Raw genomic sequence first — 26,051 nt, forward strand, 5'->3', positions numbered from 1 at the left:
GCATCATTTGTATAAAAATAAATTTTCCAGAACTCATAATATTATAATATGATTAATCATTTTATCATAAAAAATGAAGATTATTTACGTATAACGATTCTGAAGTAAGTAAAATACAATGTTATGCGTTATTTATATTATTTTAATCCTTTTATTAAGTTATTTCTGATTACATTAGCATCGGTCGAAATGACCGACGTGCGTCTACTGACGCAAGTTATTTGGCGCGCCTACTCTCGGGTTAAACACTGTGCAAAAGGTCGGATCGATCAGATTTTTTTTCCAGATGTCCTCGATGGTCAAACATGCGATGATTCTCTTCAAAACACTTTCTTTGTTCTCGCGGCTTTTGAACGATTGTTGCACCTTTTTGTATAGTTAAATGTCATTTTAGTAAAAAGAAAAGATTTAAAAAATTTAAGAAAAACATTTTTAACCAAACTTTTCGCAATGATGAAAACTGTACTTCAATAACTGGCATTAGCGCTATTAACTGGCATTAGTTGGCAAATGCGCGATCGGATTTACACTTCATTGTGTGTGCGTCAGCATGGAGAGATGAGGCCCTGAGGTTCAGTACTCCCGCAGTAGTTTCTGACTCCAAACTCACTCTCCGATGCGTGTGTGTATGAGGGCACGCGCGCGTTGTGTGTGTGGTCTAATAATGGGTGTTGCCACCTCTTCGCACGATAAGTTCCCTCAATCGGTTGCGCATGTTAATGTAGTTCTGAATTTTCCGATGGGGCATTCTGTGCCAAATTTGGCGGAGGGCGTGTGCTAATTGTCCCAAATTCACCAGTTTCGGGTACTGTTGTCGCAAACGTCGCCCAAGAATGTCCCAAACATGTTTAATGGGATTCAGATCTGGGCTCATTGCTGCATGGCCAAGAACTGATATCCGACTTTGTCACAGAAATCGTAGCATATGGCGTGCCGTATGCGTCCTTACATTATCCTCCATAAGCTCAAAGCGGTTCCCCATACGTTGACGCAGAGGCAGTACAATGGGGCACAGAATCTCGTCCACGTACCGCCCAGCGGTCAACTCACTGGGTGGGAGGACAATTAATGGGGTACATGAGTATTGTGTTACCCCGGCTCAAACCATAACCGATCCACCATTGAACGCAACGACCGGCCTTGTATGGTTGGCATTATGGTGTTCACCATGACGACGCCAGACCCAAACCCGTCGATCGTTCCCGTGGAGGCAAAATCGTCGCTCGTCAGTAAGAAGGACATTTGCCCATTGTCGCTGGCCCCAGTGCACGTAATGGCGAGCGTATGTCAAACGTGTGAGCAAGGGGACTCGCATTGGACGCCTCGAACGTAAGCCAACGTCTCTCAATCGACGCCTGATGATACTACTGGAGATCGGACGTGGTGAATTCTAACTGCGGTTCATAAATTGCTCGGCAATAACACGTGCAGTAACGATTGGCTCCCGAAGAGCATGTCGGGTAATCATTCTATCCTCTCCAGAACTTGTCGTAGTCTGCGCCCTTGCCCTGGTCTGCGAGAGTAGGGGAGACCGGGTATAGTTGTCTCATTTTCTTATTTTTATTTTTTTGTGGGTTATGGCTGCACGGAAGTTCATTCAAACTTAGATTAAAATAAACTACGTACGTCCGGCTTTATAAAAAAAAATTGGTCCTGCGGATTTTGTCAACCAGATTAGGAGCTAATTCGCATTATTTGCAGGAACTATTTTGTGACAACATATCCCGAGGTCGGGTTGGTTGTTACAGTATTTGGATAGCTAAGTTTATGAATAAAAAGTCGATTCAATTAAGAAAGAAATATAATTTTTTATTGTATTTCTCACAATATCGCGCTAGAGTGCGGTAACTTATACTATAATCCTTTGCAATCCCTCTTATTGTGTAATTACCCTTTATAACCTCTCTTGCCGCGCGTAACATTAATTCCGGGAGCACCTCACCTCTGGACGTCTTCTTCTTATTAGTTTGCGGCATTATTATTGAGTACCGTTGCCAAACAAACAAGAAAATAATATCATATGATAAATACAGCAAGTTACACCGGGACTAGTTGCCACATGCGGCAAATACCTAATCTCAAATGTTCTGTGACAACTTACCCCAAACCGTCAAACAATTTCACCTCTCTATTCATGTATTATGTTTAAAAAATGCTAAAAAATCATTACAGTAAGTTAGAAAAAATTCTAAACTACGAAAAAAATGCCACAATGTTATAGTCAATACTAAGAAACAACCTATACTTACTTGATAGGAAATACGGCGTAATTTAGTTCGAGCGCACGAAAACAAACAATGACACATTGTGTCTCCGTGTAACTCCACAACGACTTGTATGATGGGGGGGGGGAGGCAGCGTTATGTTTAGACATCGCCATGGATTGTTAGCACATTCCTATTGTTTATAGTTTCTTTGATATAGCGGTTGTGACAACCTACCTGTGTGACAACCATACCCGGTCTCCCCTACCACATTTTTTCATCCGCTACAAGATGTAAATGAAATAAATATGTGCTTTCCTGCAAAAAACTACAGGTTTAAAAAAAACTTGTACCAAACAGATACTAAAAAAAAAGGAAAAATGACTTTAAAAATATATAAAAAAAATTATGTTAAACGATTTGATTGAAAATGTAGTAAAAACTAAATTGAAATACACTAAAAACTAAAAAATAATTCTTTTCTTGTACTTCAATTTTGATGGTATTAATATCACTTTAAATAAAATCGTAGGGCACGATATTTCATAACAGGATATGAATCACTTTAATACATCAACTTCTGGTTGCACATGGTGCCCATCGATTTTATTTAAAGTGATATTAACACCATCAAAATTGAAGTACCAGAAAAGAATTATATTTTAGTTTTCATTGCATTTTAATTTAGTTTTTACTACATTTTTAATAAAATCGTTTAACATAAAAATTTATATTATATATATTTTTTTACTATTCGTACATACGTGACGGATCATTTCTCGATAAATTGTGCATTTTCGGAAATCGCGATGCGACTAGCATCCCAAATGCAGCTATTTGTCGCTTTCGTAAAGAACACGAGTCGCTCATTTCAAGTCGTTTGGATTTGTGGTTATTTTTCACCCGCTCGGGGTTACTATTTTTTTTAATATTGCATTGTCAACCAAACTGCGCAGGCCTGCAAAGTTTCAAGACAATTGGATAGTTGGAAGTGGGTTAAATTTGAGTTGCCAGATTTGAACCATACATACAAACAAACAGAGAATCGAAGCTGAATAAAATCGTTTAAAAACAATTTTTCTTTCACGGTATTTGTCCCTCGGAAATATTCAAATTGTGCTTTAAACATTTATCGTATCATTAAAACGAAATGAGATATTTAGGTGGCCTCCTTCAGCTGCGGCACCCTGTATATTAGAATTTAAATATGCACGGTGTCCCAGATTATTTCCGCAAATGGTTTCCGAAAAACCAGCCCGTTGTTATTACGTATTTTTGTTGTAACTTTTTAATAAAGCATTTATGAACCCGTTTATACGACATTTTTTCTTATTTTTGCTCATGGGATATGCTTTGCAGGAAAAACCTGAGACACCCTGTATATAAAATATCAAATATTAAAATATATACAAAAATTTGGTAGTTGTAAATAGTATGTTAAGAAAAATAATATAACAAATGTACAAAAGCAAAGGGACAGAGAGGGTTAGAGGGCCGCAAATTTAGGGGCGTTACAGTTTCCTGCAGTCTCACGTACAAAGACTTATAACTGAGACTTTGAATATTCGTGGACTGAATATAATATTCCGCTAATGCTTTGCTTAGTGTAACATTAGAATCTTAGTAACTTTTAGAATTCTAAGCATCTATCACTGTAAGTTTTCGATAATATTCTGTCGAAGATGAAGCATTGTTCCAAAAGGCTTGAATACGTTATAAAGGCCGTTACCTACTTTTTGGCCACTTAAGTATTTAATACCTTTGAGTGTTTCAAATAAGCTACTTTTACGGTAACCGAAATTTCTCGGTCTCTGTAGTTCATCTTATTCTGTGTTCGTAAGCAATTAACATCTGACCATGTATATCTTATATAGGTGCCGATTTAGCCGAAATAGGTGCTCAAGAAACAAGTTCGATTGCAGTCGAGACTGTGACAAAAATTTCAAAATCCAAGCAAGCTGGTCCAGTTTTACCACTCTTCAAATCAGACGCTAGTAAGGTGACAAGTAAAGGAATGGGGATGAAAAAAGCATACCTGGGAAAACAAAATCAGTTTACTGTACACGCCAATGATGCCGGTAGAGTATTTTTAATACTACTAATTATAGGCTAATTCTAACGTAGTAAATTGGACAGCGAGTTCCCTTGAGTCTCGGAAACCAACCGTATTCACACAGTAAAAGCTCCGGTCCCTCGTTGGCCGTTCCTTATGTATATCCCTTGTTCAGCGTGCGAAGGACAGGCCGGCTCTTTCACTGTGTGAGTGCAGCTGATATCCGATAGTCGAGGGACCTATTTGTAATATTTTCGTTCCTCTGTATATTTAAGTATGTATGTTTTCCCAAATATTTTGAGCCACCGAAAGTGGCCAAAGAAGTTTCGTGTAACTTCCTACAATATTTATTTATGCTCAAACGTAAGAATTTAAATATGCCATTCACAGTATTTATTCGCTGCGAGCTCGCGGCTCGAGGCCGGCAGTGAGCATCTAACATAGAGGGGGCACGATTCCGAGCGGCCGTTTCTCACTATTTTCTTGCCGAAGGCGAGGGCAGAATGGAACGAGAGCGAGTCTAAAAGCTCATGCCCGTCGCGCATGCAAAGGGTGGAGTTTCAGGCGTCGGAAAGACGAAGCGAGACAAAGTATTAACGCATCGTCTGTCTCGTACCGTTCCTCGCTCGCTTTCAGTCTCTCTGACTCGATCTCATTCCACCTCGCTCTCACCTTCGCAGGACAAGAGTGAGCCAGAAGTGGAGGGGAATAGCGCAGAACTCCTAACGCCGCGCTGTCCAAAGTCGTGTACAGTGTACGTTTGAGCTATAGTGACTTAGGTGTAAGGTCACTCAGCAGGATCTTAACCAATACCCTGCTGGGTACGGGTCGCTATACGTACCCCCCTCCCCCTACTACCTCTTGCAGGACTGTGTTTAGAGGAGACCAGGACAAAACCAGTGCCCTAAAAATTAAGTGTTGCAACTTCGATTTTAAAAAAGTAAAAACGAAATTGAAGATACTGTTCTAATGCAGTACATATACTTTATTAAAATGGATTTGTATTTAATCTGTGCTGACAATGAGACAATTTTTAATAGCCAGTAGTAAAGCTTAATTGATGTCTTTTAATAAAGATAAACCTATCTTCTTTTTTATAACGTAATTTCTTTTTTATTTGATTAAAATCGAAGTTGTAACACTTAATCTTTAGAAGTCCGGTTTTGTCCTGGTCTTCCCTAAACACAGTCCTGCAAGAGATAGTAAGGGGGCACGTTTAGCGGCCCGTACCCAGCAGGGTATCGGTTAAGACCCCGCTGAATGACCTCACACCTAAGTGACTATAGCTCGTAGAGATACTGTGTACTAGAGCTGTTCGGGTACTTGAATATTCGGGTAGATTGAAATCCAAACCAAGCTGAAACCCGGTTTCCGAGCCGAGCCGAGTACCCGAAAGAACCGAGCGGCTTGAAAGAATCAGGCGGCTTGGATAGAACCAAGTAGTTTGAATGTTTCAAGCGGCCCGATGGAACCGAGCGGCTCGAACAGAATCAAGCGGATTGAATTATTTCAAATGGACTGAAAGAACCGATCAGGCCGAATGTATGTCTGTACATTGTACGTCGAACAGATAGGTTAGGAAATAGGTTAGGTATTCCTAATCTATATATATAAAATTCAAATCAAATACCGCTGATAATCACGATTTCTCTGGAACCACTGATCCAATGACCATGGAATTCGGTAGGTAGGTTCCTCTTGGCCCCTAGGTGCACGCTAAGAAATCTTTTTAAAAAAAACCGAAAAACCATATATAATATAAGGTATACATATATAGGTTATGTATACGTTATTGCGACAAACAGGAGCGCAGTTTGTACCTTGAGCGTGGGGCGGCCACAAGCGCCGCGAGTGTACTCGCGGGTGAAAATTCGGCGGGACCAAGGTATTAAGGCCGCTGCGAACGGAGTCGAGAGCTATCGTAGCACCAATCGCATATTCCAATCGCACTGACTCGCGGGGGGTTCAGGTTCGAGCTGACATCGTCCAGCATGTTTAAAAAAATTGGCGGGGGTTGAAGCCATTCAGCATGACACCCTTTGGGGAGCTATAAAACCAAGCCTGCGTACCTATCAGATATGACAAAAGATGACACCTTTGGTACCATCTGTGAGCTCATGGCGGCAGGGGAAATGTTCCCTCATGAGTTTCAGGTATTCCGCAATGGTATCCTCCTAGCGAAGTTCGGATAGACAGCGGAGACAATTAAGAAACTCAAGTTTTCTGGTGATTTCATAAGTGGGCACTTCGATGTCCTTATTCCAGACGCCGACCAACCAATTCCTTCATCACCACAACTGACTCCTGTCTGCAGTGATGCTATGGAATGCTATTCACAGATGCTTTCCTCCTCAGTGTCCCAGTCAATGTCAGAGTCCACTTCTTCCAGAGAACTTAATTCAAAAGATTTACTGACTCCATTCGAAAAAAAAACAAATAAGGGACGCTGGTATTAAATATGCAACGAACAACCGTGACGCGCATAAAACAGTAATAGAAGATAATCAAAGGCTGAAACAAGACACAACGAAAATAGTGCACAGAAGAAACTATTGCCATGGACTGATAAAATTTTACCAGGTTTTAAATATAACCATGACATTGACTAGGCCAAAGACAAGACTGTCGATATTGAGCGTCGGTTAGTGTGTAAATGGTGCCACGCCTTGAAATGGAAGGATGAGAGTCTCGGCATGTGCTGCAGTAACGGCAAAGTCCATTTGCCCCCTCTCCAGCAGTTCCCGGAACCCTTACACCAGCTCCTCACACACGACCACCCTTAGTCCGAGCACTTCCTGTCTGCAATTAGAAAGTACAATGGATGTTTCCAGATTACGTGTTTTGGTGCCAAGGAGGTGAAGGAGGACAATTTCATGCCGACATTCAAAGTACAGGGGCAGGTGTACCACAAAATTGGAAGCTTGATACCGGCACCTGAACAGCAGCCTTCATTCCTTCAAAACCTACTTTGTTGGTGATAAGGGCATAGAAAGGGAGATTCGCTTTGGCCACTTGTTTGGAGTAAACCAACGAATGGTGGGTCAACTCCAGAAGATGCTGCACGAGCATAACAGATATATTAGGGACTTCAAGGCTGCTGTCGAGTTCGTTCCGAAGAACCAGAAAGACTTCCGGGTGGTGATCAACGCCGATAAGAAATCTTCTGGGGAATGCATAGGTTGATTCAATGCTCCAACCACTAACCAGGTGGGTCTTCTGATTGTGGGTCAAGCGTTTGAGAATAGGGATATCGTGCTCCAAAGCCGAAACAGCAAGCTGGTGCGGATCAGCGAGGCACACCGTGCGTACGACAGTCTGCAGTACCCACTTATTTTCTGTCACGGAGAAGATGGTTACTGCATCAACATCCTTCAACGTGATCCAAACACTAACGCGCCTCTTACAAAAACTGTGTTCGCTTCAAATTTTTACAACTACAGATTAATGGAACAAAAGGGAGAGCAGGATTATTTACTGCTACTCCGCAACCTTCTCAATCAATTTCTGGTTGATATGTATGCAAAAATAGAGACTGAAAGACTCAATTTCATACGTAACAACCAAAAAAAGTTAAGGAGTGAGAATTATGTGCACCCGAAGGACGCTATGAGAAGAGCTGACGGCCAGTTGTCGCAACTGGGTAAAATGATAGTGTTGTCATCGAGTTTCACTGGAGGGCCCGCTACATGCACGAGCGTACACAAGATGCCATGACTTACGTGCGTCATTTCGGTCGACCTGATCTTTTTATTACATTTAGATGTAATGCGAAATGGCGAGAAATCAGAGATAACTTGAAACAGGGTAAAAAATCTCAGCATAGGCATGATTTAATAGCGCGGGTCTTCCATTTGAAGGTAAAACAGATAATGAAGCTCCTTACAAGAGGATGCATTTTCGGTCAAAGTAGGTGTCACATGTTCTCTGTAGAATGGTAGAAAAGAGGTCTCTCCCACGTGCATATTTTATTGTGGTTACAAGAGAAAATAAAGGCAGCTGTAATCGATCAAATAATTAGAGCCGAAATTCCTGATCCCAAGGTTGATCCGCTTTTCCATGAGATTGTCAAGTCGACCATGATACACGGCCCGTGTAGCACTCTGAACAGGAACTCGCCTTGCATGGCAAACGGATCGTGCAGCAAGAGGTACTCCCGCCCCCTGATAAGGAACTCGCAGACCGGGGAGGACGATTACCCTCAGTATCGCAGACGGTCCCCTGATGACGGGGGCTTCACTGTCAACATAAACGGGCTCGACTTGGACAATCGCTGGGTGGTACCATACAACCCCGTCCTATCTCGCATTTTCGCGGCCCACATTAACGTCGAATTTTGCAACTCTGTTAAATCAATAAAGTGCATATGCAAATACGTTAACAAAGGGTCCGACCAAGCAGCGTTCATATTGCAGGCCAAACTGGACGAGGTCACGAGGTACGAGACAGGACGGTATATCAGCAGCTCTGAGGCGGCCTGGCGGATTCTATGCTTTGCTATTCACAAGCGGTATCCTCCAGTCATGCACCTGGCTAGTCCACCTTGAAAATGGCCAAAGAGTGTATTTTACAGATGAAAATGTCAAAGAAAAGATACAAAATCCAGGAAACACTGCAATGTTAGCCTTCTTCGATCTATGCAAAGATGATGCTTTCGCAAAAACACTTTATTACTGTGAAGTACTGTCATACTTTATATGGAAAGACAACAAGTTCAGTAGGAGGAAGCAAGGAAAGCCCGTGCCGGGCCAGCCAGGAGTGAGGAAGGATCCGATTTTGGGAAGAGTATACACTGTCCATCCCGATAACGTGAGTGCTACTACCTCCGCCTCCTGCTACATGAAGTCCGAGGGCCTACGTCATTTTCCAGCCTAAAAACAGTCGCGGGAGTGATTCATCCCACATTTCAGTCAGCATGTGGAGCATTAGGGTTGCTAGAGGATGACGCTCACTGGGACCGCACGTTGGAGGAAGCATCCCAGTCAGACTCCCCTCACAAACTTCGCAAGCTGTTTGCTATTATGTTGGTTTTTTCAGGTAGCTGATCTTGTGACACTCTGGGAAAAACACAGAGACAGTCTCGCGGAGGACGTGAGAAGACATATGGAAAGAGAGTGCGGAGTACTAGATAATCAGCACGCAATGAATTTTGTGTACAATAAGTGTCTGGTAGTTCTTGAAGACGATCGGTTTTCTCCACGTTCGGCCATCTTCTCCAACAATATGGCCTTCCAACAGCCTTCAAGAGAATTAGAAGCCGCTACAATCAACCGCGAGCATCTGAGAGAGCTATCTTATGATACAGTTCAGCTTTCGAAGGCAATTGCTGAGAACGTGCCCAAGCTGAATGAAGGACAGAGAAAGTTATACGAAGAGATAACAGCCAGCGTTACTCAGAGGCTGAGCTGCTTTTCTTCATAGATGCTCCAGAAGGAACGGGAAAAACATTCCTAATAAATTTGATGTTAGCTAAAGTGAGGAGCGAAAATATTATTGGCATCGCCGTGGCTTCCTCAGGGACTGCTGTTAGTTTACTTGAAGGAGGCAAGACGGCTCACTCTGCCTTTAAATTACCTCTCAACTTGAACCACTTTGAGTCACCGCTCTGCAACATATTGTTGCGCCGGGGCATTTTCACCACAGGCCACCCCGACGCAAAGGAGTAGAAGAATAATTAAACGGACGCACACGCGACTGAACTATATTGTTACACAGACCAATAGTTTACAAAGGTGCGACCCGTACGTCCGAACGCAATGGCGTTCGGTACAAGACCTCCTTCTCGTCGGCCTCTCCGATCGTCCTCTTGAAGGGGGCCGACCTTCTTCTATCTTCAGCTGCGAGCACCAGCAGGCTATGCACGGGCCTATACCCGGTGCTCGCAACAATATCAAAGCAGAGTGACGTGGATACGGTACTTCAGGCGGCCAAGTTAACCGTGTGGGATGAGTGTACCATGGCCCACAAGGGAGGTGTGGAGGCTTTGGACAGGATGCTCCAGGATATTAGGAGCAGCAAGAGACTGATGGGCGTGATGTCGGTGGTTTTAGCCGGCGACTTTAGACAGACCTTGCCTGTTGTGCCGCGCGGAACACGCGCCGATGAGGTCAAGGCTTGCCTTAACTCATCCTATCGGAGCCCTAAAGTCCAAGTGCTAAGACTACGATCTGATCTGGCGCCCAGAATCGCAAGGACGTCTTCAGTTTCCGAGCGACTCTTTGTGCACCTCTGCAATATGTTGTAAAACAAGCCTGCCCAGTCATGAGCTAAAGACCTCCTTAGATTCTGAGACCCGGGTAACAACTGAGCATGGATAACCACAGCATCGATTGTGGGAGGACTGCAAGACTGTGCATGCATCCTAGAAGGCTGGTACCATGAGTCCTATATAGTTGGGCCCGGCCCCGCGCTTATGGACGCACGCAATTCTTGTAGTTCTCCCACAACTCACGCAACCACTCCGCAATACCAACCTCCATCGAGGGGTTAGTGTTACAACGTTTATTTCTTTGATTCCTTCTCCAAATTCTCAAATTTTAAGTAAAACCTATTACACGGTTACGAAAATATTAAAAACAAATGTGCTGTACTGCCGCCACCTATGACTTTTTATAAATTTTCCGCACGCCATGTTGCACCTCATAAAAAAACAAGCAGCAGAATAGACTTTTTATCGCCAATTTTGAGAGCCGTTTTCAATCCGTAAACATTAATTAGGGCAACTTAAAAAAATACGTCTCAAATATATTCAAACGTTTTAATTAAAACCCGAGCATACGAACTGCGTGATGTCAGTTGTTAGTGATACATAATATTATAAGTACTGAGCAATAAAAGGAAAAATTACTTCATTTCGGCCAGTACACTAATTTTAAAACTAATACATTAAAATTCGTAAAACTCTAGTACGTTTTTCATGTATGTACATTTCATTATCGGATACAATAAATATAAACAGAAATAGAGTAGCGGACAAAAAAGTTACCACTTTTTCGAACCACCCTACTTCTATTGCTTTTCAATATCAACTCAAAACTGCAGTATGTGCCTAATATACATATGCTGAAAGAGAATTAAAAGCTGTATAAAACCCAGTTACAGTTGAATTTATTTAACTAACAAACAAAAACCCTACATAACATTAAACAACACAACACACTTTGGAAGCCAACAAAATGTTACCACTTTTGAACATTAATAAAAAAAATCTAATATTTTGCGGGGGCACCGTTTGCTTTTAAAACAATCTGAAAAGTTACTAACCGTGGTAACTTCTTTGTCGGCCCAAAAATGTGTTACCCCGTTCAATGACATATACCACTTTTGTTTGTCAGTTAAATAAATTCAACATTAACTGGGTTTCATACAGCTTTAAATTCTCCATCAGAATATGCATATTAAACATACCACAGTCCCGAACGTATGCTCAAAAATAACAAAAATAAATTTTTTGTCCGTTACTCTAAGTGTAATTTAAAGCAAAGTCAGTTAAATTGCAACATATTTTAATATCTTTCCTTATACGGTCATTTCATTCTAGATTCTAACTCTATGTATAGGACAGCTCGTTTTTAAATTTTTTCCAATTATAAACAGGAATAGTTTAAACCTCATAGAACGTAGAAAACAAGGCCAGCAAACGTTTTCGGATCTTCGTATCAACAAATAATGATTTAAACGCAATAATGGCAGCAGACTTTTACATTTGAAGTATTTGGAAATACTTAATTGATATTTGCAGACAAATTATCTTATATTTGATTGTATCATATTTTCTTATCCTCCCAACTACAAATTTAAAAATATGGCATTATTCTAATGTCAAAAAATTTAATTCTCAAAAAGTAAATAAAAAATTTGAATAATTTCGAACGAACGGTTAATAATACTTTTTATCAAGTATTTCGAATATCAAAAACATTGATATATTTTTTGTTTCCACAGGTAATAATATCCTCTTTGTTGGCGTATATGGACCTAAAGGACCATGCGATGAAGTGTTTGTGAAACACACAGGTCGCAACAATTACAACGTGAGCTACTTGGTCCGGGAGAGAGGGGAATACATTGTTATCGTAAAATGGGGTGACGAACATATCCCTGGATCACCATACAAAGTTGAAGTATAAATAAAAGTGTTTTAAGAACATCGCTGTCCAACAGAAGTTCTGGAGATTATGGGCCTTACCCCACTCTGCCTTCGTTAATATAAGTACAAACAAAATATATATAGTTGCTGATGCAGACATAGCGACGTCACAAAAGTAGCAGGCAAGGAGATGGGAGTGCATTTGAGTGTCATCAGTGAACCACTTAGAGTACACATTTAGGCTGGACTTTAGACATAAGAACTTTATAGCCACAAACATGCCGGGGTGGGTAGGGTAAACTGCACTAATGCTGGCACTGCACTAATCATTGGCACTCCTAAGTAAAGAGCCAAATATTAAAACATACAAGCTTAGAAAGTACTTGTTTACAATTTTGTATTTTTCTTTCACTACAACACTGCAAAGCCCAGTAGTTGAAATATACATTTTACATCTGGCAACACCACAAAGTGGGACAAAGGGCTCAGTTTTAGGCGTCTTTTTAACATTTTTATAAGGGGTAGGTAAGTATATTTTATCGCTTTATAACTAAATGTAATGCATTGAAATACTATTTTTGTTTTTCATTGAATATTTTTAAAATAAAAGACTTAACAGGTACGCAAGAGGTTTTATTTTAATGAGAAATCCACAATCATTGATAATAACTGAGAATTGAGACCATATAAAAACTTCACAAAAAAATATAGACATTCCAATTGGGATTTTCGCTTAGGGTGCCAATCATTGTACAGTTTACCCTAGTTGAGTCTCTGAAGCCTTGCTGGGAGTAACTAAACTACACTTGGTGCTTTCCACACACAAGAGAGTCGCTTGATACATTACTTCAAGGTGCATCAAGTACATCACTATATCTGTTTCATCAACTGTACAGGTAACCCCCGTATAACACGGTGGTTAGGTCCCCACAAGACGCAGTGTTATGCAAAATTGTGTTATACAAAAACTGACAAAAATATACTATTTTTCTTTCATAGTTATCCGAAATATGTTTATTATAAATAGCAATAACTGATCAACGATATTATTCATTAAATAATACACGCTCACTTTTTTCCTCTTCATCACGGATAAATACAATTAGGCGGAAGTTCATTTTTTGAACTTGCATCCGCAACATTTAGATTTCCGTAGACTTCTGTTTTGTATTTTTTAAAAAATCGGTTACTTTTGTTTGCTTGCTTTTTCTTGACAGATTTTCATAAATTTCATAGTATACGAAATATACGTTACATTTTTGGAGTTATCTTTGGAATTTTGCGCTTCATTCACTGGAAGGATCCGTATTCAGAACATAGAATTCCTATTGCTCGGCTAAATTTATGTCATCCTGTGTGCTTTTTAGGGTCAAATTTTGGATTTCAGAAGTTTCTAACCGTTAAAGCAAAACCGTGTCTAGCAATATCGTGTTATGCGTGGGTTACCTGTATTCAATACTGGGATACGATACGAACCCCATCAAACAAATCTTGGTCAGTAGTATAATGTAATGTAATATAATCACTGTGCAAAGGGGGACAGAGCTGTGTAAGGGAGGAGGCCTAGCCATGGACAGCACTGTTGTACGAAGAAAGAGCAAAATGAGAATGAACCTCTGGATTGGTATTGTTGTAGATCCTGGCAAGATTTCTGCATCGATTGTTTGAACTTATACTTTTAACAGTGTTAAACAATATATAGTTAAAAATATACAAGTAAAAAACAAAAAAAAATGTAAAGATGCAGAGCGTCACTTCATTACAGAATTTTGTCTTCCTGTCTTAAAATAATTTTGAATACTTTATTAAGAAACGAACAACGATATCTCGGAGAAATACATTGGGGAGCGTACTCGACGCCACTAATATGTAGGTACTACACGTTTGTAGTGCGTTCTCTACTGATATTTATGTGAAGGCTCGGGCTCCTCCAAGGCTCCCGATCGCTACTAAATCGGTATACCGATTGGCGAATACCGAACTGATTTCTAACTGGCATTGTTTATTCCCTCTGGATGAGATCAGTGATATCTCTCTCTATAAAAACGAGCCTCACGAGACCCGAGTCAGAATTGAACTAATCACATTCGCAGGCGATTCACGGGCTGTATAAAAGACAACGGGTTCTAGATGACTACCAGTGCCAGATGAGAAGAAGAACGACTACCCACAAGCTGACATGTCACAGGGGCAAGGGGAATCGCCCGCTCGCTCCACCCAATTCCTTGCAACAAAGTCCGCCGCGTAACGCAGAACGCGAACGAGACGAATCACGACAGCCTGCGGATATGCGCAGCCGCTAAGAACCGAAAAGTAGGACTTCTTGGAGGGGATAGGGTGGAGCGAGCGGATGATTCCCCTTGCCTGTGACACTTCAGCTTGTGGGTAGTCGTTCTTCTTCTCATCTGGCAATAGTAGTTTACTCGATAAATTCACATTTGTTCACTTATTCAATCACAATATTTGACGATGTGCAATAATGACGAAGTCAAGACACTAATAAAGAATTGCATTCAGGATAATATCTTTACTCTTTATCTCTCACTGTATAACAAGAGTTTAATCAAAAGTCAATAGTATATTGCTGCTTCGGAAGAGCAATGATATAAGTGCAAAATTTGAACATTTCGGGTAACATGCGTCACTGGTCTCAGAAATGCTACTTAATCCTTCCAATAAAACAATGACATAATTGTAGTAACAGGCCTGACTGCTAGAGGGCAGTTAGGCCATGGTTAAAGAGTGATTTTACTTTTTTTCTAGAAAATGATGTTTACAACAAATGTTATAAACTTCATTTGCTGAATTTGACTGAAATAAGGACGTAATAATATCATTAATAATAATAATAATAATAATGTGTTCGACTATTTTAGTTACTTTACCTAATAACATTCTTGGCAGAAGCGTTGAATGCTAATTTTCAATTTTGGGAGAACCATGACATAATTCCAAGAACGAGGTAATAGTGGTGAATTTTAAAAACATCCCTTTGTCCCTTTATCCCACAACTTAAAAGAAACTAAAATATTTGAACAATTGTTTTTGTTCCCAACATTATCAAATATTTTTTTCATTGTATAATTACAAGTATGACTAAATACAATTGGTTTTTGCATGTCCTGAAAAATTATTCTTTTGCAGTTGTGTGATTGTTTTTCCGAAACAGCGATATTATCTTTGACCATTTATTTTACGGCTACGTTTTTATTCTTTTAAATTGTGCAATATTACCAATCTGTTGCTTTGACGTTTGAACAAACGCAGTTAAAGTAATTTAAAGAATATGAAGATAACAGGAGTGCAACATTCATTTCAAACAATGCAAATATCGTACATTAAGTATGTTTTAAAATTTAAAGTATTAGTTGAAAAACAAATGAAATTTTGTAACCAAATGACACTGCCTACATATGTATGTGTATGCAATTCGAACTAGAAAACTGGCTTCTTCAGTTATTTTTCCATCATTTGCCAAATTTTTTTCAGGTTTAAAAATGGGGTAAGGAGTTATATGATTAAGCGACATGTTAAAATACTTGTTCAGTGTGTGTACAGCTTAACAGTCTTTTTTCAAAAGGAACTTCTATTGTTTCGAGCTTTCTAAATAGTGTACAGTCAAATTCAAACTCAGGTCAATTGGCATGGAGCCGAAAAAAGGTTTCACCATCATCTTAACTCAGTCATTAAGTATTTTTACAAGATGTACATGCACGTACAGGTTTATTACCGTGTATAACTAGTCCAACCAATGTGTGATTAATTCAAATATGAAAAAATCGAGTGGTAGTTAAAAATAAAGTACTAAAAATATCAAGCTACAAGTGCAAATAAGTCAATTATCAATTTTGAGAATAAAGGCTACAGATGGCGCCTTTCTTTCTAGTATGAAGTAAATATATTTTGTTAAACTATATCCTGTAGACGCACCTGCAAATTAAACGTATTCATTATTATAAACGATATGAAGGTGGAATAAATATATATTTATTAAGGAACATACCGAAGTGTATTTTGTCTCCTATGAATGTTCAGATTTATTTATACACAGTAATGCCCCGTTAATATTGAAGTGTCGAGAAATATTCGTAGAGGCAGGAAATATTTCTAGGCTTTAGATCCGGATAAAACGAAATCCTGGCGTGGCACTAAGGGTTGCAATCTCACGTTATTTTCAATCCCGCGAGATTAAGGATTTCGTTGTTAGATCTACAGGGTGTCCCACTAAGGAGTGGACAGCGCGATATCTCTTAAAGTATTGTCGATAAAAATATAAAAAAATAGGGAATTGCATGGTTCGAGGGGGCCCATTTATTAGCGCGAACGAATTTTGTTTTCGATTATTATTTTAAAAGATACGATGGTCAAGTTCGGTTTTTCAAATGGAACTATTTTTTTTGAAGACCTGAGTTGATAGTGCGTTCCAAGACAAATTCAATAAGCTTTAATGTATACACTTTATTTCCACTGGTTTTTAAGATATTGCGCTTGCAAATTTACTGATTTTCACTGCAAGAAACCCCTCTGGAATGGCAAAAACCGGGGGCGGTCTTACTGGCGCTACGGGTGGCACTGCCCGTTGAAATGGATACTTACCTGCCAAAGGTCTACGCCAGAAATGGCAGGCCCAAAGGCTGGACAATTCTTTTCCGTCAGAAATGCTACTTAGGTAGGTACATCTGCGGTGTCGAGAAGCGCATCGTTACTTTTATTTCGCACTTGCTTCTACGCTCGGATGGCCGGTTCTTTTGGGAGGGGTGCAAGTTGGATTGGTTCTGATACAATCTGCTCCCTATGGTTGAAATTTAGTCTAGCAACTTTCACTCCTCCTAACCTAACCAATCCAACTTGCATCCCTCCCAAAAGAACCGGCCATCCGAGCGTAGAAGCAAGTGCGAAATAAAAGTAACGATGCGCTTCTCGATACCGCAGATGTACCTACCTAAGTAGCATTTCTGAAAATCAGTAAATTTGCAAGCGCAATATCTTAAAAACCAGTGGAAATAAAGTGTATACATTAAAGCTTATTGAATTTGTCTTGGAACGCACTATCAACTCAGGTCTTCAAAAAAAATAGCTCCATTTGAAAAACCGAACTTGACCATCGTATCTTTTAAAATAATAATCGAAAACCAAATTCGTTCGCGCTAATAAATGGGCCCCCTCGAACCATGCAATTCCCTATTTTTTTTATATTTTTATCGACAATACTTTAAGAGATATCGCGCTGTCCACTCCTTAGTGGGACACCCTGTATATGCATTTAATAAGAACACAAATTTTATTTACTGAGATAATCATGTTTACTCATAAAAATAAAAATCAACTAAACAAAAATCAAAATCTAAATATAAATTTAACTTAAAAGAGGTTCTACTTTGAAAAAAAAAATTTAATTGATAGATTTATTACGTCTAAATAAAATGTCAGGTTGTCGAAAAATGAGTAATATGTTATATGTCTAATAATTATTAGCCGTTCCTTGCATCACCGAAAATCCGGAGAACTCAGCAGCAAAAGAAGGGACACAACAACACGCACGGTGTCTACGATGGCACACGTCGTGGGAGATACGAGAGTAGAATCGATTCAAATTAGATATTGGAACGTAGTGGGACTAAGGAATAAAGACAAACAATTCTGGACGTATTTAGAAGACCTAGACATAATAGGTATCGTAGAAATATAGGTAGACGAGAAGCAGTGGGAGAATTTAAAAGAAAGGCTACCGAGGATTCAAATGGAAACGTCAACGTGCAGAAAGGAAAAAAGACAAGAGGAAGGGCAATGGGGCATAATCATAGGAATCAGAAACGATATAGATGAAAAACAGAGGAGGAACAAATACAAGAAAGAAGGCCGATAGTAAGAAAAGCAGAATGGAGGCTTTTAACGGTATACAGCAAGGACGTGGAAAGCACAAGGAAATTTCTTGAAAAAATAGCAACCGAGACACAAAGTAAGAAAGTAATAATAGGAGGAGATTGGAATGCAAGAATAGGAAAGGAGGGATCAATTAATTAATTGGGGAGTAATGGAAAAAGAGAGACCGAGGAGGTCGAAAGATAAAACGAAGAACGACGGGGGGAAAAATGATAGAAATGGTAGAGGAGAACGGTTGGAGTATCCTAAACCGAAACATAGAATATGACGAAGAGTAAGCGTAGTGATAGAAGTAGTGAGGGATGAAATAATAAATTTCAAAGTGGAAGAAAGAATTGAACCCAGGGTTGTCAGGAATGTTCCTGGCGCACAAGATTGTCAGTGGAGGGGGAACCGACCTTGGCGTCACGGCGTCATCACGCGCATGCGTGTTGTGTTCCTCTTCCACTGACGATTTGTGCGCCAGACACATTCCTGGCAACCCTGATATAATTGGATCATATGCCACTAAAAATAGAAATAGAGGGAATATCAGAGACAAAACAAAACTAAGAAGAAGAGAAGACTAAATGAGACAAGAATGCAGCCAGTAACTATAGAGGTATAATACTTATGAATACGGCATTCAAGGTATACGAGGTGTGTTTGGAAGAGAAATATAAAGACAGAAATGGAAGAAAAAGATATATACAGGGTGTCCCAGATGATCCTGATGCAAAAAGACATCGAAATGTCCTTAACCGTTTTGGGATCCGGGGGTTCGTTTTCGAGATATTAAGAAAAAACCCCGACCAATCAGAGCACGAGCCATCCGCTAGAGCTCCCGCGCTAGCGTGGCCGCGCGCCGGGCCGCGCTACGATTACGAACAAGCAAGGAAATTCCATCGAAATTGCGTAGAATGGCAAATGAAAGAGACGTAACAAAAAATCTAATCTTTTGCCATGGTTTGTTTGCCATTTAAACTGAATAATGAATAAACGATAAATGGATGAAAATCATGTGTAACGTAAAAAGAGGAATACACAGTTGCATTTTTTAGAAGAATCGAAAATAATAATTAGTTGGAGTGAGAGGATAAGGAACATGTAAATTTCCTTTTTTAATAGCGTATAAACGAAAAGGTAATGCAACAGGGAACGAACGAAAAGTGATCGTCGTTGGTTATTGTGATAAAAATCCATAGTTCACTAACGGCCAACACTGTTGTTAATAATGAATAAGTCCGTTTAAAAAGTGCAAAGAAAAATTGCGTACCATAGCCTACGTTAAATTTAAAAAATAATAGTCGCCAATAATGTAACTAAAACTCACCCTTCCGGAAATTCACTTGCAGCTTGAAAACCTGTGTCACTAGGTCACTGAACCGATCCTGGTCATCCTCAGACTCGCCGAGTGCACAGCTGATCTCAGGTACACGACACCATCCAAAGTTAAGGGTCGCAACGTCAAGTGCGTCCGGGGTAATGTACCGAATAATCACTTCACTGTACGCCTACTAAGACTGATCACTTAATTTAATGGTCATGGAACGTGTTGTTCCTACGTTTTAAAAATTGGTGGAAATGAATTTTTACTTGGCGTTCGGAGCCGTGGGTATTCCCGCGCAAATTTTCACGCTGTATCACTTGCGTCCCCGTTGTTCGGGGGGTACACCCAGAACATCGCCCAATACTCTCGAGCAGAGAACATTTCTGCGACCTGATTGTTTGCTGAATGACAAGATTTTTCCTGTTTCCCGTTATTAAAAAAGGAAATTTACGTGTTCCTTATCCTCTCACTCCAAATAATTATTATTTTCGATTCTTCTAAAAAATACAACTGTGTATTCATTATTCACTTTAAATGGCAAACAAACCATGGCAAAAGGTTAGATTTTTTGTTACGTCTCTTTCATTTGCCATTCTACGCAATTTCCTTCGATGCGTGCCGCCTTGCTTGTTCGTAATCGCAGCGCGGCCACGCTAGCGCGGGAGCTCCAGCGGAAGGCTCGTGCTATGATTGGTCGGGGTTGTTTCTTAATATCTCGAAAACGAAACCCCGGATCCCAAAACGGTTAAGGACTTTTCAATGTCCTCAATTCTGGGACCCCCTGTATATCTTCTAGTAGTTATATTTCTCTTATATGGTAAGTGAGTACGTTTGCTATCTCTTATTTTTTCTCCTCTTCTTCTTTTCCTCTACCACAGACGAGGTATAGAATAGACTTATCACCTTATGGGACTTCGTGTCGCCACCCAATCTGTGTTACCGACCCATAATTTGAGGACTGAATTTAGCGACCTCTGTTCATGAACAGCGGCCAACTCAAGAACTACTCTGAAATGTGTTGAAATACTTAAATATGTGTGCGTGCTTGTATACGTGTGACTTGTTTAGAGTGAGAGTTTAACATAGAGGGCGAGCTTTCGCTAAGCTATGCTTTGGCTCGGTTTGTCAACGACTCACGCCGGATTTCTTTCTTAAAACCTATTTAGGGGATCAGGAGCCTATATGGCGCTGAAATATGGCACTTTTTGAGAGCTTATACAAGCTATAAATTGCAAGATGAAATTGATTGTTAGTATTTTTCGTGAAGTGGAACATTTAATTAATTTTTTCACATGTCGTACACGGAGAAATATTAAAAATTGACGCTGCTACTGACATTCCCGCAAATTTCTGCTCTTCGTGCGTGTCTAAATAGACGGTGCCCATCCTACGACACGTAAAAGTCATTGAAAATAATGAATTTAAACGTTTTTGTAAAATTTATATTCGTAGTCTTTTGGACCCGAGGCCCCTAAATCCCTACGTGTCGTTACAAATTGATTGGCTCTGTCCTTATTAACTACTGAAAATTAACTATTTAAAAATCATAAAAAAACATCTACGATGTAAATACACGAGCGTAGGTAGCGCTTACGTTAAGATCTGGGTACACATATCAGTTTCGTGTCAGTAATGGGTGTCCGGAGCGGGGTGCAAAAGGGGCAGTTGTCCCCCCTGACTTTTGAGAAAAAAATCGCCTATTTTTAAGAACTTGTCTCTATTAAGTTTATACTAAAAAAGTGAATAATTCGAAATTTAGAATTCTAAGATTCTGGAAGTGAATAATACTAAATCCGACAATTTCGGATTTAAATTTTTAATTAAATTGGCAATACAAAATGAGTTGAAAAAAGCAAGCGGGCTACTCGTTTTTTCATTACTATAATTTTCACCACCGTTACTTCAAAGTTACCCCACCCCGTGGAAAAAAGTCTACAGACGTCCGTGGTGTCAGTTCACGTAGAATTCAAGTACTCTTCATTACTTTCCTCAATTACTTTACTCCAAGTACTTTCTATTACAGTCATTAAAAATAATCATAATTATATCATGTTTGGTGTTATTTTTATCAGAAAAACACTAGTAATCCATTAGTGATACTTCTATGATAGAAATTGGCATAGTCATTACTGAATGGCCTATTGCTGACTTTGTCCTTATGCCACTAGTCTAGCGTTTATGACCTCCGAGCCGCGGCGGTCGAAAGCTTTTACCTAAGAACCCATCAGAATCGTAAAGAAAGGTACGCGTTACCGTTCAACCGATTTCAAGAGAAAGGCCAGAATATCGTGGCCATCCAATTTTAACTTTCTGAATATGAATACAGATCCTACACTGAAGGAATCCGATCGCGTCCGAGTTTTGCCGAGCCGATCTGAAATCAAATTGCCCGCTCATGGCGGCTATGCTTGCAGCACGAAACGAGTCTCGGGATCCCGAAAACTTCGGGTTCTCGAGCAATACGAAAGTAACGGAATCCCGCCCGATCTCGCCCGAAACGTCGGGTACCCGCACACCCCTGGCTGTCAGCGTCCGCCGGACAGCGGTGAGCCCCGAGCTTCGAAAATTTTGGGATGGTCTCTTTCAAATGAACGTGGCAAAGAGCTATTGGGAATTTCCCGGCCCAGGTAAGCGAACCGCGCACTCCGCTTTTATAGTCGGTTTACCACTCACACCCCAGATCACTGTAATGAGGTTTGCAAACAATGTCGACTGGTCTCGTACCCGTCTCAATTTCAAATTTTCAGCTAAGACAGGGTTGACCGCGGCGCTGTACCCTTGTACGGAGAGATTTTTCGCCACCAGCGTGTAAAAGTCACAATACTGGCGCATCGTTCCAAAAAAATGGAAAATCATAATTAAAGCCGACTTCAAAAAAATATGAAATGCGCTAAAAAGTAAAAAGTAATTTTGTTCCTTATTTAATCTACGACACTTAATTTTTTTATATCAGCGCCTCATCATTTACACTGTGTAAATCTGGCGCCGACTTAAAAAAATTGAGTGTCGTAGATTAAATTTTGATTTCTAATAATTGTTTGCCCATCCTGGTAATTTTGAGGTACATATAACTTGCAGCGACAAAGTTTTTCCTTAATATACAAGGAAGATTTTCACCAATTTTCACACTGATTAATAAATAATTGTAGATGATATGACAATAATTTTTCCCAATTTCGAGCGCTAGTCCCCTTATTGTATCCGAGCCCTCAATTGTTCTAATAGCTATGGAGGAGAATGAATTCCTTTTTAAAAAAATATGTATCGAATATTTTTGGCTACTCTACAGACTTGCAAAATTGCAGCAAAATCGGTGTGTACGGGTTCGATATGTTCCTTTTAAATAATATAGTACAGTAAAAGGATATTATTATTATTATTATTATTATTATTTTTATTATTATATGTCTGTATTATATCGTATAGACCATCATTAATGTATGCGGAAACACATGATACATGGGTGGGGTTCAGCAACAGGTGCTCTTAAAAAACATTAAAGTCCTGTTTTTACAAATTACGTTATTGCAAGGGAATGAAATTTGTTTTGCGTTAAATAAACCGGAATAGGACAGCAAGGTTAAAAGACGAATGTGATATCGTTTTATTTTCTTCCTCCGTTCTCTTCTGTTGAACGGAATATGTTCATAAGACGATTTTTAAATTGTTACTCTAACAGAAACATTTGTAAATCGCGGGCTTTGACTCTCAAAACATAACCTAGGTTTACTCGTGCTTAATTCTAGTTCCCACCACGCGTAGCGTTACAATCTGTTTTGAGACTTCACCGGTAACGTTGCATGCGACAGTAAAATGGTAAGGGGGTCCTAGGACCCCCCAAACCGGCGACACAAAAATACATTGCTTGATAGGTCTATTCTATACCTCGTCTGTGCCTCTACATTGGATACAATCTGTCGGGTCCTTAATCGCCCGGTGGTACTATATCCTTTTGAGTCTTGTATTTCCTCTTCGGTTTTTCGTCTATCAGTTTATCTCCAGTCGGTCGAAAACTATACACCAATACTTTATCCTCTTCTCTTTGTCATCCTCCCGTCGGTACATACCGACAGATGGGGTTTACACTCCGTCGGTATACCGAGCGTGAGTACTTATCTTTCGTTGTTATATACCCCTTGTCGGTCACTTACCTCCAGTCAGTATTATATATTACCCTCTGTCGTTGGTATATAGACATCGCTGTATTACCTTCCTCCGGCAGTTTACTGCTATGGGGATAATATCTTCTGTGACTCACTGTTTACTGTCCGCATACCTCCTCTGTACTCTACTCTGCTTGAGTGTTAATATGCAATAGGTATTATCAATAGACAATAATAAGAAATGCGATAAGCATTAGCAATGGAAATAATATAAAGCAATACTGTAAGCAATATATGAAATATATAATGACAATAATATGAAACAGAAAAAGCGTAAGCAATAGACAATAATATATGTCTGTATAATGGGGATGATACGCAATAGTATGATAAGTAATAATAATTGCTTACAGTTGGCGTCGAAGATAACTTGCTCGATGAGCGAAGTCGCACTGAATTTAACACTTGTTAGATTTAATAACTGGTTATTCTAAGTGACTTCCTTAGAGGTGTTTTCGCACAAGAGATCTATGATCTCTGGGGCCCTTGTATTTATACGGTGTTTAGGTATGAGGGGTATGCGCAGTATGCACCATGACTCATGCACGAAATATGCGTCGCAATAGGACTTCTGGGGTTTTTATTTGGGGCGTTCGAAAAGTGGTACTCAACCCATTTGGATGGATTTTGGGTGTTTAAATTGGAAAGGGGTGAGTGTGGCTTGTATTCGATGGGTCGTAGAGAGTGGATGAGACGTGGTCTCGATTTAAGACGGTTTTTTGGGACGAGGGATTCGTTTAGATTTAAATGCGAGGGAGGAGATCGTGCCTCTTAGGGCGAAGAGGGGAAGAGGATTTCGTACTTGACCATCGCGAGGGCCGCTAAGCTACATGGTCTAGATCAGAGGTGCACACTAAGTCTGCCCTAGAGCAGTCGGTGAGCCCTCGAGCTCGATCGTGGTATGCTCATCCCCACTCCTCGGTATAATGTCTCGTGGTGGAGAACTCTATGACTGCAAAGGCCGTATGCCTGTTACAACTACAAGCATACTCGCGATAGATATACAAGACCAAACGAAAACGTACAGAATTTTATATTATATTGAGAAAGTTAATTTTAACAAATTCGCATACGTAAATTTGAATATTTGCATTTGAAGATATCTAATAACATATATGTGATATATACATATACAGTGGGCCACAAAAGTATTCGGATACTTATAAAATTGGTCCAATATTAGATCCATACGTGAATATACATATATTTCTAAGTATAATTTGTTAATATTTATTAATCGTGGATTCATTTTTCTTCAATTTGAAACCTTGAGTTCTCTTTGGACACATTTTGTTTTCTCCAAGGAAAATATGGTATTGTCTCGAGCTTCCCATTGTTGCCCCAACACGGCCACTAGAAAGGCCCAGTTTATGCTTTTATGACATCCCCGGCAGCTAAATGATCGCTTGGCCGCGACTTACATACACAGCTCCGTCACCGTGTGCGTTAGCGATCTCAAGCGGTGGGTTAAAATTAACTCAGACACAGGATACGGACGGTTAATTGAGATTTGAAAAATGTTTAAATTTTTGTATGCAATAATAATAATTTTGTTCAAAGTTATAATGATAGCAGAAAGAAGGGTTTAAAAAAGTTTGTTGCTGGCCAACATGATTCTGGCTGTCGTAGTCATCGGAAACAAAAAGCGTAAAATGTTTCTTAATCTATGAGTATGGTTATCGTGTGAACTAGAATGAAGTAATTATTTACAAAAATCCAATTTTGCAACACAGAAAACTAACAAATGCTTTTCCAAAAAATTAATGGTTTCATTTGAAATACAACCATATTTGTGCTTTTCAACATTATTCATTCAACACGAACTAAAGTTCGTACGATAACCACACTCATGTAGATTAAGAACATTTGTACATTTTTTGTTTCAGATGATTACGACAGCCAAAAGCATGCTCGCCAGCAACAAATTTTTTTCAAACCCCTCTTATTACTACCATTATAACTTTGAACCAAATTACTATTATTGCATACAAAAATTTGAACACATTTTTCACATTTCAATTAATAGAAGTACAGAGATTGGAATTATAATACTCAATACATTTCTTTTAAAAATTCCCCAAAGTGTGCCTTACTTTGGGAGCGTCAAACTCTGGAAACCCCTGCGGCAGCCTGTGACGCTCCGCTCCCACTACTCCAACCGCTCCCCACTCCGTTGGCGGACTCGCTTGTTCTTGAACGAGCTCGAATGTGCGAATGTCCTGTGCACCCCTGGTCTAGATGGTCAATAGTTGGGGAAAAGGGGTAAGAGTTAAGTTTTAGGGATTTTAGTGGAGTTGCGGAGTAATTTGTGGGGAAGACTTTAATTTACACCGCGCGAAAAATAGTGGGACAT

The 26,051-nt window shown here is 39.8% G+C and overlaps 2 protein-coding genes across 3 annotated transcripts in view; both read left to right on the top strand.

The window, feature by feature from the left end:
- LOC143369382 (filamin-A-like) overlaps window positions 1-12,831 on the top strand; it is a 111,365-nt gene extending 98,534 nt beyond the window's left edge. Inside the window, exons 7-8 of one of the 2 annotated variants that reach the window (XM_076813250.1) lie at window positions 4,079-4,282; window positions 12,199-12,826. In XM_076813250.1, coding sequence (XP_076669365.1) covers window positions 4,079-4,282; window positions 12,199-12,383 — 389 coding nt within the window. In that variant the 3' untranslated portion in view covers window positions 12,384-12,826. Of the gene's footprint in view, window positions 1-4,078; window positions 4,283-12,198 lie in introns of both variants that reach the window. The other variant, XM_076813249.1, reaches the window with a different exon arrangement.
- The window catches only part of LOC143368818 (uncharacterized), a 252,712-nt gene that overhangs the window by 191,865 nt on the left and 34,796 nt on the right, over window positions 1-26,051 (top strand). The window lies entirely within an intron of this gene.

Source organism: Andrena cerasifolii, chromosome 5 (genome assembly GCF_050908995.1).
Source record: "Andrena cerasifolii isolate SP2316 chromosome 5, iyAndCera1_principal, whole genome shotgun sequence".
Lineage (NCBI taxonomy): Eukaryota > Metazoa > Arthropoda > Insecta > Hymenoptera > Andrenidae > Andrena > Andrena cerasifolii.